Source organism: Chaetodon trifascialis, chromosome 9, assembly GCF_039877785.1.
Source record: "Chaetodon trifascialis isolate fChaTrf1 chromosome 9, fChaTrf1.hap1, whole genome shotgun sequence".
In the NCBI taxonomy this organism is placed as follows: domain Eukaryota; kingdom Metazoa; phylum Chordata; class Actinopteri; order Chaetodontiformes; family Chaetodontidae; genus Chaetodon; species Chaetodon trifascialis.
In genome coordinates, this window is record NC_092064.1 from 27,021,626 (window position 1) to 27,037,176 (window position 15,551).

Sequence of the window (15,551 nt, forward strand, 5' to 3'; positions counted from 1 at the left end):
TAATTGGTTATCGGCTGGAACAGATTTGAATCTCTGAGTTTGTCCTCCTTTCTGTTCCCTTCTTTCTCGCTTCAGGAGGATCTGATGGAGTCCAGCAGTGATGAGGAGGAGTCTGGCGTGCAAGATGAGAAAAAGTCAGGGTCAGTGGTTGACATGGAGGATCTGGGCAACATCATGAGCAGTGCCAAGAAAGCAAAGGTTAGCCTCTCCATGAGCGCAGTGACGCCTTGTTCAGTAATGTGTACACGTCTTTTTCACCTCCAGTGTGTCGCCATTGCTCCTCTGCAGCTCTCATCGGGAATGTTTGCTGTGCTTGTAAACACATGTTGGTACTCAGCTGCCTGCCTCACAGTGTTACAGTTAGGTGGTCATTGAATCATTTTAAACCAGAGCTCCAATCATCATCCAGCAGGTTTATTTTCTGCGCTGCGGCGTCTATAAGCGGGCACCGCCGTGGCTTTAAGCTTCCTGTGCCTTCGTCCAATCTCAGTGTGGAGTGAGGAGAAGAAATGGCAGATGGGTTGATAGACACCAGACCCCCGGCAGGCAAGAAGCGGAGGCTTGCGTGAGAGCGAAGACGCCCACTTCACAGACTTGTGAGGAACGAGTGAGTCAAGAAAGGCAGAAAAATGAGAAGGCAGAGGTACCGTGAGTGTCCTCTATAGACTGCAGCACAAGGGCTGTGACACAGGAGGGGAGGAAAAGACACGTAGGACAGTCATGTCTCTGTGACAGAGCTGCACCTGAAACAACAACAACCCCAAAAATAGCCTAAGTTTTAATATTTTCACAGATTATTCCATTTAAACTTGTGCTGTAAAACTGTAAAACTTAATAGTATTTGGAGCAAAAACACTGAGACTGATGGATATAATGAACGTCCCGTTACTTTAACACCACTTGATGAATGTCTCTGCTGCCTTACAGTATGTCCTCTGGACGCTTGCCTCAACTGGAGACATCAACATGATCCTTGCAAGATGTCGCTTCCCCGCGGCTGCGACAGAAACGTGAGGGTCGAGTTTAGATCCAAGCTTTTGACCTCTGATCAACGCCTCAGATAATAGTCCAGCTGATCGGAGCCTCTCTGAATTTTGTCCTCATCAAAGCGTAACGCTTCACGACAGGTTGGTTGCAGCCGAAGCGTCCGTGTTTCACGCAGACAGCGAACATGACTTTAACAGCAGATCCTCCCCGGCTTGTCCCCTCGCATGTGACATGAATATTACAGCGCAGTGTGTCGGCTCTGTGAGGCTTGGACAGGCCTCTTTGTAAGCCCTGCATGGACATGTTTATGCATCACGGCCGCCAGAGTTAAAGAGACATCAGGCGATGGAGGAGCCCGGGAGGCTCAGCGCAGTGAAGGAGCCAGACTTCTTAAAAATTTCATGAAGTGTTTTCATTCAGGGAGCCACGGGGTCCCATCGTCATTCTTTCCCCTGAGACTCTGCACATTTGTTTTTGTGACGGCCAAATGTCTGCATTAACCTCCTTTTCACCTGCTGTGGAAGTATCCCAACTTGTCTTGCAGCAGTTAAGTATAGTTATAATTCCTTCCTGTGTCATCGCACTTGGATGTCAGGATGACAATTTTGTTCTGTGTAACAAATGAGTGTTTTTGCATAATTCTGTCCCACAGAGCAGGCGGCGCAAGACGTAATTAGTTTGCGCGCTGAACATTTGCTATTGCCAAGAGACGACAAGTATTTAGCCGAGCTGCAAATTAAGTGTGAAGAAAGAAATTCCCCTGACTGGAATATGTTCGTTAGCTTATTTACAGTGAAGCGTCAGCAGAGGTCCAGACGTTTAATATCTGTTTTGTATCACTCTGTGTTAATAAGCTGTCTCAAGTTATAAAGGCTGGATGGATTTCACGCTCGGTATGAAAAATGGAGCTGCAGATGAAGCGTTCAGCCAGCTGTTTTTGTGAAACACGTCTCATAGGCACAGGCGGAGGCTGCGTTTGACCACTAGGTGATGCCAGAGACTCAGCTGCAGGCGGCTCAAGTCTCTGAGTGAACTCCTGCTCTGACATTTAACACCACGCTGTCATTTCACTTCCAGAGCTCTTTGCATTAATTCTCTTTGCACACCAGCGAGGACCGACATTTGGCAGATTTTATTTCATTTCCAGCCTTCTGTCACCGAACTGAAGCTAAACCTCACCGGCTGTCTGAGCCTGTAGTCGAGCGCTTTGAATGAGGGCTGCTTAAATGGATTATGTCCAGGTGATTTACTGTAATTCAGAGAAACTTTATGTTTGTCACCGTGGGATAGAGCACTGGCTTGTACTTCACTGTAGGTTACCGCTAGCGCTGTCCTGCGTGGCTGCTTTCAACGCTGCCATCGAATGCGGACTGATGTTTTCCAATCCAATGCTGTCCATGTTGGTTCAGTTTCTTACTAATGATGGCAGTGCTTTCACATTATAACTATATAACCCATAGGACTGCATATAAAGAGCAGTAAACACCAGCACTTTGCATTCAGTGGTGCTTGTTTGTGTTTCATCTCGAGGCTCTCCAGCGCTCACTGTTGATCCTCTTGGATCTTGACTAAACAGCTTGTCGAACACATTCTCTTAAAATTCAGTCCCAAATGATTTCCAAGGGAGCGTGTCGAAGTAGTTGCTGAAATGTCATTGAATTATTAAATAGAGAAATGTTTTTTTAGGGGTTTCATATCACAGGAGAAATACTTCATGCTCAGTATCCGTCAGTCTGTTTTTGAACCAACCCAGTGATGAGTTTCATAGGTTGTGACATTTCATGCTCTCAGACCCATTACACTGAAATAAGCATCTGTCTGTCGTTGATTTTGATCTCAGAATCACTGAATTAAAGTCCCAATAGCTGTCTGCTCTCTTCACAGATCACATAAGTCGCCCCATCCAACCTAAAACTTCTCTTTGCCGTCACGCCTGTAGCTTAAGGCCAGTGCTGAGAAAGCAGAAGGCTGCAGAGCCGTATGCAGCACAGACAGGTTTGTCTGTTGATATCAGCGGTGCTTGATGAGTGGATCGCTGCGAAACACGATGAGGATACGTCATCTTTTTCCACAGCTGGTTTTCTTCATCGTACCAGATGATAGATTGGCAGGAAGGCTGCTGTTGGCACGTGTTGCCTAATCTTAGTCTATATCAGGCTTTGGCTGCGGCTGTAGTTCCGGTAAGCTTCATTTTCTTTGTTTCTCTGATTGATTCTGCACAAATGTTGAGGTGCTGGAGTCTAAACTTTGTCCTTGGAGCTTTCTGTTCCTGCCAGAGTGGTTCATTTTATGCTGCCTGACTGTTGCCAGATAGCTTTCAGCTTTTGTTTTCAGCTCAGAGTCCAGTGGGAGAAAGCAGAGATGAAGATGCAGCTTTAACTTAAAGGGCTTTTACTAAAACTATTAAAGCCACTGACGTCATGTACTCACCGCTTTGTGTACATGATGGCTTTGCATTTCTAAACAATGAAGTATCAACGTGCCCTTCTCTTGTGCTCTCTCACCCACGTGCACCTTGATGTTTGTGCCTGATCACCTGTTTGCACCGTGTGTCATCGCTGTACTGTCCGTCTGCATCAGCCCCCTGTTGTGTCCACGGTGCTGTGAGATGTCCCAGTTCTTTGGGCCAGACGGGCCCGGACCTAACTGCATGTCTGCGAGTTGCTGAGTGAGGGTGAAAGCCGAGCAGTGGGAGCCAGAGACCGGGGCCAGATTAATGGCTCGGCCTGCACGCGAACACCACGGGGACAGATTGTTGCTCCGTTGGATGCGTGTTGCTTTGCTGTCACAATTTTGCGGATGCAATAACATTTTAGATTTTTTTCTTTTACATGTATTTATTCAGGGGAGCTTCACTTCACTTCACTGCATTCAGGAATGCCCTGCTCACATTCACACCTGGAAGCCACTCCGCACCGCAGCCTGACCTGCCGTCCACTGAGCAGCTCCACTGAGCAGCTCGGGATGAAGGGCCTTGCTTCAGGCCACCTCAGTGGCAACTAGCCATTTACACCCCTGGTTTAGAAATGTGCTGAACCTAAACCACCATTTGATTGTACCTTAGGGTAGCTGATGCACGCCTGCACTGACAGCGTCCTCTGCATTCAGATCATTTGCAGAGAAGTGGATGAGAAAAATATCTGGAAGGAAATTTCGAGATGTCATCCGGCACAATGCCAAATCCTTTTCCACTCTGAAAGGAGACGCGGGAGGATTCTGACACAGCATGATGCCTCACTTATTCACAGCGTCCCCCGTCAACAAAGGAGCCGCTCCTCCGAGGGGCCGCCGCCGCCGCTGCTACGAGCGTGGAATCTTTAATGTACTTTGGGCTAAGGCAGGTTAATGGCGGCCACACACGGCCTCAGCTGCACAGAGCAGATGGGGCTGCTATGTAGGGAGCTACACCGTTATCAGGTTTGTGGGCAGTAAAAATGGGCTCTGAGGTCCTGCTCATATGGACAGTAAACAGTATGTGCTGTGTATTTACACACTCACAGCAGAGCCTCCAAATCATGACATTGTGAAAGGAGCCCCTCGTAGTAATGAAGCTACAGAGACTTATCATCTGAATCTGCAGCTCCTCTTGGCTAACGGAGGTTTTTAGTGGGTTTCAGCTCATTGTTCAGCTGTCAGGCCCACAGCTTCACTGTTTTGGTCCATAACCACTGCTCTCATGGCATTTACAATAACAGAACCTGCTTTAGATCAAGTGACCAGACCGGCTTGGCTGAAGCACACAGGGCTTATTTCCCCAGTATTGTCAGAGCTGCTATTGAGACTCAGTGGTACATGTCTGTAGCATTTAGAGCCGTGCAGCCAATGAACAAGGGACGGCGCCCTGCAGGGAGCTGCACAGAAACCAGTGAACTGTCTCAGTTCCTCAAGAAAATACACATTCGAGCATTCGTCAACGTTTGCTGACAGAGTATTGGCCCCGTATGAGTGCTGCCGTGTTGAGAAGATGACATATAGATCCCTACAGACGAGTCGAAGCAGTGGCAGCACTACAGTAATTGGGTGGAGCTGTCACTTAATGTGGCTAATCTCAAACGTTCCTCATCCGTCACGCCTCTCTGAAAGGTAATACCTGTTCCAAAGCGCCGGACGACCACTCAGGCAGGACTTAATCAATCATCTGTTGTATCTGTAAACAGTACACCTCTCATGTATTAGATGCACATACAAATATTCTGTTCTGCAATTATGCAGCCCTGGCCTGGAGGAAACTCTTAATCTTCCAAATGCCGCAGCAGCTTCAGCATAAAACAGACAGCTGCTGTTGCAAAGAGCCCAACGATTGTTTTGGTACTTTGTTTAACTTTTACTGGGCCCCTGAAGGGCCTTCAGCCAGGCCTCCCCTGCTCCGTCTGGACAGGAACATTCCCCTTTTATTCAGAAATGATCATGCCATGCAGTGCTTAATGGTTGTCTCACACAAAGTCATGCAAGGACTGCTGAATCCCTACCCTTGATCTTCAGGCCTGTCGAACATCAAACACTTTGGAGGAGCTCTTTTAACTTAGTTCCTTAAAGTGGTGAGCGTCAAATCATGTGGCAGGCAGCTACCGCATATTCAAACCGGCTTTTAAAGCTTTTCTTGATGTTGTTTTCTGCAGTTTTTTTTTTAAATCATTGAACAGTGCGCTCTCTGTTGAACTCCCATTCCCCCTTTGACCTGTTGCTGTTGAAGTTCTGAGATATGCAGACTTTGATTTTTGCATCCGGCAGCGTGTAACTGGATTGAAAATGTGAGGAAAAGACAAGTGTGAGTAATGGGCAGGTTGCAGAGCGATGTGCTATCAGATCTCCATTTGTCAGCATTGTTCTGCAGGGAATCTGCAGTGACGTAGAAGATGATAATGGTGTTTTACTCTTGTCTTTAATAACTCTTGTACCTTCATGCTGGCTGAAAACACAGCTGCACTGTTGGATGTCATACTTGTAATGTCTTAAGTGTTTGCAAATCTGTTCATTTATTGCTGCAGCTGAGAGCAATTGCCTCTTAAAAGCATCTCTTAAGCTTGACGAAGTCGAAAAAGACAGTAACTAACGATGCATGCCAGTTAAGTAATTGTTGTCCATCCAAAGTCGGCTTTGAATATCACTTAGTTTCAAGCCTGCAAACCCAAATTGTTGACTGAAATGTTGTTTTTAGTATTAAATATTTTCCCCAAGAGAAGCTGAATTCTTTCAGATTTTTCGTAGACATGTGATAATAGACAATCGTGGTTATAAACAATAAGTTTTCTGTCTCCCGCAGAGCAAAGAGGAGGGTCGAGGAGGCGTTCAGGTGGTGAAGCTTTCCAAGTTGAACGGATTGAAGAAGATTGAAGAAGAAGGGGAAAGAAGGGAGATGATCACGCCTGCCCTCAGCGAAGCGCTGACGAAGCAAGGTGAGAATAAAGATGGGTTAGAAAAGCTTGTGTGAAATACAGCAAATCAGACGCAGAGATGAAGACAGCATCAGTGTTGTCCATCAGTGACGCTGCTTCAGTTTTCTGAGGTTCTGACTCGTGTAGAACTGTGTTTCCAAAAGAACATCTGCTGGTTGTCACTGGTTAATATATTCATATTCTCTCGCCGCACTGCTTTGCAATAAAAAATCACTTTACAGACCGGGCGCACCAGCTGCCTGTCAGCATATCTTTAACCTTGCTCGTTCCACAAAGGCGGCGAAGTTGTAATTCACTTTAAAACATGAATTATGAGTCATGCCATTTTTTTTTATTTCGGCAGTAATTTTAATAAACATATGCAAATTGCCAGCTGAGGTGTGAATTGCCGTTTTTTCTTCCTGAAAAGTATTCTTCCGTGATCGTCACAGGTAAAGGCATCGCTTCTCAAACTCAATTTAGCAAAGGTAGATGTTTTTTTGTAATTAATGTCTTGTTTACTGGCTCAAACACTAATTACTTTGCACGCCATACAGAAAGAAATGATGTGTTAGACCCTCTGACTGGAAAGTTTATCAGCTGCGTCCTGTGTTCTGGCCTTTTATTTGATATCCTGGGAGAGAACCTGGTCAGTTAAAGCTGGTCTGAGGTGCTACATGAGGAGACGTGTGGAGCTGGGAATGTGTGTTGTCTAATAGCACTTAATGATGCACTGCGGTCCAATTACCCTCTCTGCCTCCGCCCGTCCTCAGGGTGCATTCCCGAGAGTTTCATTCCTCTCTCCTCCCACACAAAAACCTCAGAAAACACTGCTCCTAGCTGGTGTCAGCACGGCAGCGTTCGGAAAGCTCTGAATTCAACACCCAGACGCTGCGGTTTGACTCACCTTTGCAGAGAAGAAGATTGCGGGTCGTGCATAGGCGACGTGTTTAAAAAAAGCTCTTGTCATTTACGTTTGAGAAACCAGACATTTACCCACTGAAACATCTCTGATTACACGTAAATGACCCTAACACGCAGGCAATATCACTTTCAGCCCAGGGGCTTTAAAATTGGATGTTAGATTTGAATTGGACTAATGAGATGTGAAATGATATAGTGCGTGTATGCAGTGTATACTTTAAGAACAGACGCTGGGCTCCGTCTGACTGCTTAACACTGAGTCTGGATCACTGTTTGTGATATCGCACCATGTGTTTTGGTGCAGGAAGCGACATGTAGTGTTTCCATTTGTTCCATGTGTAGATGTTTGCCTCTCATAAATCCCTGGAGTCTTAGTTGTTGACTCATCAGCACAGTCTGAAAACATTTTACTATCTCTTCTCCATTCACTGGTGCAGCACAGGCCAGTCACTTTTAGCCAATAACCCCCCCCCCCACTAGTAGCTTACACAACATGCTATAAATAGGACTCTGTGAGCAAGACCTCTCTTCATTTGACCAAATGTTGACCTATTTATGTTGGCAGCAGTCAGTCCTGGTGGATGGTTTCTTTTATTTGCGATAAAAGAATCAAGGATAAAAGCTTTGGCGTTGTTTTAGTGATGATGGGTCTTTTTCTAGCACGGCACGGATGCAAGAGTCACATCCACTGAAGTCCATAAGACCAAGAAAGTTTTGAGATAATGCTGCCCATTTAAGACAAAAGGAGCTGCCAGTTTTCTAATTTTCAAGCCATTTCTGGTGTCTGCTTGTTTTAAAATGTGTGTTTGCAGTGGTAAAGAATAAACATGGAGGGCAGACATCCAATCAAAATAGTAGGTAATGGGTGAAGGCGCATGTATCTTCTCAACTATAATCAATGGCAAAAGCTTTAATTTGATCCGATAAGCTTTTTGTGAGGAAAATGTGGCACTAAACATTAGAAAAATCTAATTTCTCTTCAGAATATTCAGATATTGTAAAATACTTCCTCGTCTGTTCCTTGATTACTTCGTGGAAAAGTAGCTCCCGTGAGATACTGGAAAAAAAAGACCTCTCTAAACAAACTGACTGATTTTCCAACTCTGTGATTAAACTCTGCTCATTTTATTTCCCTCAGGCGGCTCACAGTGGAGGACGGAGTATCACTGTTTGTTTGTAGGATTGAAAGTAATGTTGCACTCAAATCGTTTGGGCACCACCGACTTGTTTCTATTCAGCAGCTGTTTGTAGGCTACTTGTGAGCCTGCGCTTAATTAGCTCTGGTGGCAGATTTAAGGCATCTCTCTCGAGTTGGTTGAGTTGTAGATGATCACTAACATGATTATAGAAATCGCGATACGGCCAAAAATTGCCTGAATTTTAAAGGTGCATATCACAGTGTAGTAACGATTCTGTAAGTTCAGCTAAAGAATAGTTGAACCATACCTTACCATACTTCACCATACCTGTCGACACAGGGATTTGAAGATAATGAAATGGTGAGATACTTGTACAAAATCATTAGCTTTTGCGTTTACCGTATTTTCCGGACTATAAGTCGCTCCGGAGCATAAGTCGCATCGGCAGGGCCGGTTCTAGAAAATGATGACTAGGGGTGCATCTCAGATCAGAGGGGGTGCACATGCCTGGCACTTTATGCAACACTAAATTATGCATTTTCCCGTCATTTCAAGCCGAATGATACTAGCCAAACAAGAATATTTAAAGTGTCTTTCAAATGCTTTATTGCAGCAATATTGTAGCAGAACAACAAAAAAGGCTACATTTAGTCTGGGCTACCTCACCCATCAGACAATCTAGCAACAGATGTTTCTTACCCTGAAAATAAAACATAGAAATTCAAACTAATTTTATCTATACAGCTCAAAACCATCACTAAACATGACAGTCATTTCAAGTGGAATGATACCAGTCAAACAAGAATATTTAAAGTGATGTATACTTCTGTAAACACACTTGAGGTGGCTCCTCCATACCTAGGTCGTCAGGTGGGCCGGGTGCCTGCTTTGGGTCTTGCGGTGAAGGGGTGGGGGGGGGCTGCGGCGGCAGTGGCTCTGGCAGGAGTGAGCAGCCGGACGAGGCTACTGCTTGCTCCCCAGCAGCAGCTAAGCTAACTTCACGAAGTTCAAGTTCAGATCGAGTCTCTGTCTCACGACCACCGTTGTCTGACTTGCTGGCGTGGTTGTGCTTGAACCACTTTCGAATATCCGTTGTTTACTTTGTGTTAACGGTGCAGCAGAGAGCAGCGTCTTACTGATGCAGGTAACTGCGCGCTGGACGCAGATGAGTGACGTGCCCTAATGCGGGCGCACTTGTCTAAGTTTTTTTTTTCCTCTTTCCAACTGAGCATGCAGACACATAAACTGAGGGTGCAATGCATGCTTATGCACCCTCGTGGAACTGGGCCTGCGCATCGGTCAAAAACTGCGTCATGAAGAGGAAAAAAACATATATAAGTTGCACTGGACTATAAGTTGCATTTATTTAGAAATTTATTTCACAAAATCCAAGATCAAGAACAGACATTTAATCTAGAAAGGCAAGTTATTCACTATACAACAGCACACAGAACAACAAGCTGAACAGGTGTCCGGTATGTTAACGTAATACATGAACAGTTATTCAGCTGCACAGTAGCATAAAAAACACACCTGGAGGCTGAATAGGCTAAATTAACAGAACAAGCCAAAGAGTCCAACAAGCAAGTTAGCGGTAAGCAGGTTCACCAAGCTCCTGATCTCATTCCACATCACTGAATCCACTGAATTCTTCATCCTCGCTGACGCTTCTGAACAACTCCAGAGGAAGATGAAACGCCCTCTCCTCTTCTGCGAGGCCGTCATCAGACTCTGCGTTAGGAATTCAGTTAATTTTTTCAGTGGCACAGGAGCAGCGTATGGCCGTCACAAGCCTAGAGCGCCCTCTCGCCGCTGTAGACGGTAATGTTTACTCCTTGGTTCATGTCAGCCAGTAAAGTCGCACCTGACTATAAGTCGCAGGACCAGCCAAACTGTGAAAAAAGTGCGACTTATAGTCTGGAAAATACGGTACAAGCTCTTGGAGCTTGACTGTATGTTGTCCAATATACAGCAGACCTGACATGCATACACATTGTGTAGTCTGCACTTGATGCACAGCAACATCTGTTGATGCGTTCAACGAGGTTGCTATGGCAAACGCCACGCAAACCGGGAAGTGGGAATAACTGCAGTGTTGCATTCGATCGGCCTCCTGTTCGACGCCGCTCGCAGCTTTAATTTTGGGTGTCTTTGAAGTTGCTAGGAGTGAGGTTAGAGGAGGATATGTGCTCTCAGGGTATTTTTGGGTGGAAAAACAATTTGATGCTGGTCAGCATGTTTTTCCCTGAAAAAAAAAACATTAGCTGTTCGAGCAAAAAAAAGGAGCTGAATTGTGTGTGAGCCATTGTGTTTGTGCTTTTCTAGTTCTAAAACATGCTGATCAATGGCAAGCTGTTTCTCTCAGGTGGCCAATCAAAGACGAGTGTTTTCACCATTCAGCCTCTCCCGCTAACGTCCTCTAAGCAGCCTTGATGAACAACATTTGTATTTGACTCATCTCACATAAAACCTGATATCTGTGGAAGTCACTGCCTGAATTCCTCATCATGGTTTTCTGCCGCTGCACGGCCTCGCTAGAAATCCTCTTTAAACATTAGGACTTAGGAAAGTGAGCCTTCAATCCCTACGTCCTGGTATTTCTTGAGCAGATTAAGTGATACAATACAATAATATAAGAGGACAGAGAGGCAGACGTGAATACGGTGAATTTGAAACACTACCCCCCCTTCTTACTGCCCTTCAGCTGCAGCTCATCACCGTATTGGAGACGTTCGGTCGTCCAGCAGAGGACTCTGAATGAAGATCTCCACTTTTCTGGGTGCTCATTATCTGCTGAATGTGGCCTGTGTGGATGTGGGTCCAAGTGTTTACTGACCGGCAGCCTTATTCTTCTCTTTCCCTGCAGGGTACAAACTAATTGGAAGTCACTCAGGAGTAAAGCTCTGTCGATGGACCAAGGTAATGGACTTTACTCTTCTCAATGAAGCCTTTTGACAAACTATGCATGAATCACGCAGGCGGACAGGATAACACGAGGCGCGCTGCGTACCTGGTTGAGAGTTTGAGCCAAAACACTGCAGAGTCTCTGACAATGAGCCCTGATGCAGAAAAGGCTTTTCGAATGGGAGTTTCTGTGTCAGGTGTTTGGCTTTAATGATGAGGTTAGAGGATGTCTTAAATCTGTATATCACTCACCAACGGCCTGAATTAAAATAAATGGCAGCCGTGCCCTGGATGATTTTACATGCAATGCTGATTACAATGCAAAATGGAAAGAGGTGGAAGTAAGACAAATGGATTTCCCCCTTCAGTCCTTGACCAATTAAACTTCTGAGATGATGCATTGTCATAAATGAAGTTGTTGAACAATGGTGCAAAGGATGTCACTCACACACTGCAAGGCTGCTGAGATGGGTGGCAGATGATGGAGCTTTTAAACCTGCACAGCTGGATTTGAGCTTTAAACGACGATTAGGAAAGGCGTAACATCACACTGCTTCATCTCAAGCAACCCAGCGTCCACAGTCTAGATGTACAGAATTTTTGCAGATGTTTACAGCCCAGGTATCTCTTTGACAGAAAAATGCATTCAAGCCTTCCAAGAACCACTCTGCTTTACGTGTTAAAGCCGGATGGGAGAAGCGATCGAGCGTGACCCTGGAGTGGTTAAACATATGTAAAATACAATCCACCACCTCCAGTTCTGGCCAATGGGGAGAGTTTTCATGAAAGAATATCATTGTTTTTTTATTGCCTTGAGAAGAAAGCGTGTACTGGATGGCGGAGCAGAATCTGGGCTGTGCTGGAGACGATGTATGACGATCCAAAGGCTGATCACTTTCACATATTTTGGAATTGTCCAGCAATCCAGTCCTATTAGCTGGAGACAGTAACAGGAGTACTGGGTTTTAGTAAGTAAGTAAATAAGATAAATGCCTGAGTTGTATTCATGGTGTTGTTTTTGTTTTGCAGTCTATGTTGCGAGGGAGAGGAGGTTGTTACAAGCACACTTTCTATGGTATTGAGTCCCACCGGTGCATGGAAACCACCCCCAGCCTCGCCTGTGCTAACAAGTGTGTCTTCTGCTGGAGGTACGTACCTGAACAATGAAGCCGCTGCAGAGTTTTCACCTCGATTATGACTTCAATTAGACTACAAGTCAGACTTCAGATAGACGTCTAAATTCAGATGTCTGGTTCTTGACTATCTTGAGTCTAATTTGCTATGAATTGTGGGTAAATTTGCAAGCTGAAAAACACACAATCGCTCGGCACCCTTCACTCCAGCAGACAATTCGACAGTTACATGGACGTTTTCGACATGTTAGCATCTTAAAATCTCATCGCAGTTCAGACTGTTAGCAGAGCTCAGATGCTGTGACCTTAATACAGCACCATGTTCAGGCTCAGGGTAGTTTCCTTGGTCAAAGAGCACCAACTGATGCTGCCTTCACTGCTGTAGTCATTTCTAAAAGTCTTCAGTTGCTAATTATTAGCTAGGTTTTCTCTTGGTTGTTGGTTACAAGTTAGCCTGGGCGTTGGGGTTCAATCTGTGTTTGCTTTTATGATTCGGATCAGACTTACCGTTAACATTTTGGTATTTATTGGTGTCCATATTCTTTTACTGGTATTATACACACACAGCAATGTGAAGTGCACTGCTGTCGCATGGCCTTAAACTTTAATTAGTTGTAAAAGGCAGGCAGGGTGCTCAGGGTTTTAATAGCATTTGGGGGTTATTGCCTGCATGCTTAGGTTTCTCCTTGTCTAAACCTAATTTGCTTCTCGTTAGTCAGGCTGTCACTGAGTGATGGTCTCTCTGTGGCAAACAAGTTAATGATTTACACGGAGAAGACTAATGGCCAGCGCAACTCTGAGGCCTAAAGGTGTACACTGATTCATCGTGACATCGGCGAGAGACGGCCGCGTTTGCTCCCCTCAAGTTGCATTTGAAAAGGTGACTGCGTCGAGCGCTGAAAGGTCGCCGTCTGAATGTGCTGCGCTGAGCTGCTTCCCTGTCACCGCAGATATGCCTTTGTCTCTTAAGGCAGCTATGTGGGATGACAGGAAGTAAGCAATTTCAGGGCACAGATGTATTGTTGCAGCTGCCCTCTCCATCCACCTCTCTGTGGCAACAGGTGCAATTAGATGTAATGGGTGAGGCCAGCATGTGTGAAGTGAGTGTGTGCATATTCATGTGACAGACTGACAGCCTGAAATTTGCGATGCCTCAGGCTTTGTTGCTGCACCCAGACGTCGCACTCAGAGCGTCAGAGGGTGTTATTAACACCCTGAAGAGGTGCCATTTTTACCGGAGGATGCATTTTTCCACTTTATGTTTTTGTAGGTGAGACTACGCATGGCCCTCAGTTCACTCTCAGTTTGTGAATAAACTTATTTTGCCTTGAAATCTGTTAGAACGATGCTCCTCTCACTCTAGGGAAATATGTTTTTAACTGTTATTTGTGTCGTCAGTCTAACAGGCGAAATCTGTCTAAATCAGAGTAACGCCTTGGAGCGACACTGGCTGTCAGGTGATACTTAGCGCTCCAGCGGGCAGTGAGGTAGCCTTCATAACTGAGCGGTCACAGTATGTCCGCTGTTATTCCTGTTTATCTGTCTGCCCCACTACCAGACACCACACCAACCCTGTGGGCACAGAGTGGCGCTGGAAGATGGACCCAGCTGAGAAAATCCTGCAGGACGCTCTGGAGAAGCACCAGAACATGATCCGACAGTTCAGAGGTTGGTCCTTCAGCAGGTCATGAGTGTTTTATACAGCTTTGTTTGTGTCCTAGCTTTTTGTTTATCTGTCCATCAGCTGCACCGTTGAGTGCTCGCCGTACATTTTAATAATCAACTTGAACGCCATAGCGCCTCCTCTTCATCTTCAGTTCCCCGCTCACGACTTCTTGCAGCCCTCTGTGTAATGAAGCACAGTGAAGATCAAAATGCTGATGTTGTCTCAGCTGTTTCGTCACGTCCGTGCTGCGCTACCTCATCCATCACTTCTCAGCCCACACCATACACACACAATTCAATTCCCCCTTCTTGCACCTCCACTGTGTCTTTTTTCTCAAAACACAGAGCCCAAACGACTCATGCTTTTGGCATTTAGGACTTCATTTCTCTTGCTGCTACCAGCATTGGCTATTCACAGCTGTCAAGCTAGCATGTTAGCATTGGGAAGTTTTGTTTGCAGAAGACTCCAGTCATGTGCAGTGTCTTCTTTTTATTTCATTTATTGATTACTGTCAGGATATAAAAAGAATTTCATCAAATATAACAAAAAATGGCTCTGAAATACATCATCTACTCTCAGCTTTAAGCGTTGCTTGTGTGTTGTGTTGTTTTGTTGTGACTTGCACTAACGGTTACTGATATTTTCTGACCGTAGATTAAAAGATTAGTTAAGGTGCAATATATCAATCTTTCAGTCAGGTGTATTACTACTTCTATGTGCAATATCAACACTCCAGTCAGGAGTACTATCATCCAGTGTGCAGTATCAGTATTTCCTCTGTGCCATGCTGTAAACTTGAAAACACTATATACTGTTCCCACTCCCATATTTTACATTTCCCCATACTAGGTTGCTAGTTTCTGTATTGACCCTTGTTTAAATATATTTTTCAATATTCCTTGTTTATATTGTTTATATTGCTTGTTTGCCATTTAATGTCCTTTTTACTGATGCCCTCTATTTTTTGCTATCCACTTTGCTGCTGTAATACTGGAAATTTCCCCACCGTGCGGGGGAATATCTTAGGAGGAATATCTTATCTTAAAAGGCAGAACCAAACGTGCACAAACAGCATCAGTAGAGTTATCCGTCTCAGCGGCGTCATATTCTGAGCTTCGTTCACTGAAGATAAGATTCACATGTTACAGCAGCAACAAGACAGAGTGCAAGAAGTCCGACTTGAGCATCGGCTGCAGTGCAGCAGTGAGCTCCTGCCGAACTACATCCTGCTCGTTATTTCACAGGAATGCTGCAGAAGTTAACTCTTGTTTTTTGTGACATGACTTCGGCTGTGCAGCCTGTTGAGATTCAGAACTAATTTAGCCAGCAGACCCCTGTCAGCAAAGCCACGCACACACACAGACACACACACACGGGCGCATAGACCTTTCCCATCATCCACTCTGACTGGCACTGTGGCCTG

General features: G+C 45.2%; 1 protein-coding gene across 1 annotated transcript in view; it reads left to right on the forward strand.

Moving 5' to 3' along the window:
* Positions 1 to 15,551, forward strand: part of tyw1 (tRNA-yW synthesizing protein 1 homolog (S. cerevisiae)) — a 45,238-nt gene that overhangs the window by 3,415 nt on the left and 26,272 nt on the right. Inside the window, exons 7-11 of the mRNA XM_070971226.1 lie at positions 76 to 198; positions 6,251 to 6,383; positions 11,292 to 11,344; positions 12,359 to 12,477; positions 14,021 to 14,130. Coding sequence (XP_070827327.1) covers positions 76 to 198; positions 6,251 to 6,383; positions 11,292 to 11,344; positions 12,359 to 12,477; positions 14,021 to 14,130 — 538 coding nt within the window. The remainder of the gene's footprint in view (positions 1 to 75; positions 199 to 6,250; positions 6,384 to 11,291; positions 11,345 to 12,358; positions 12,478 to 14,020; positions 14,131 to 15,551) is intronic.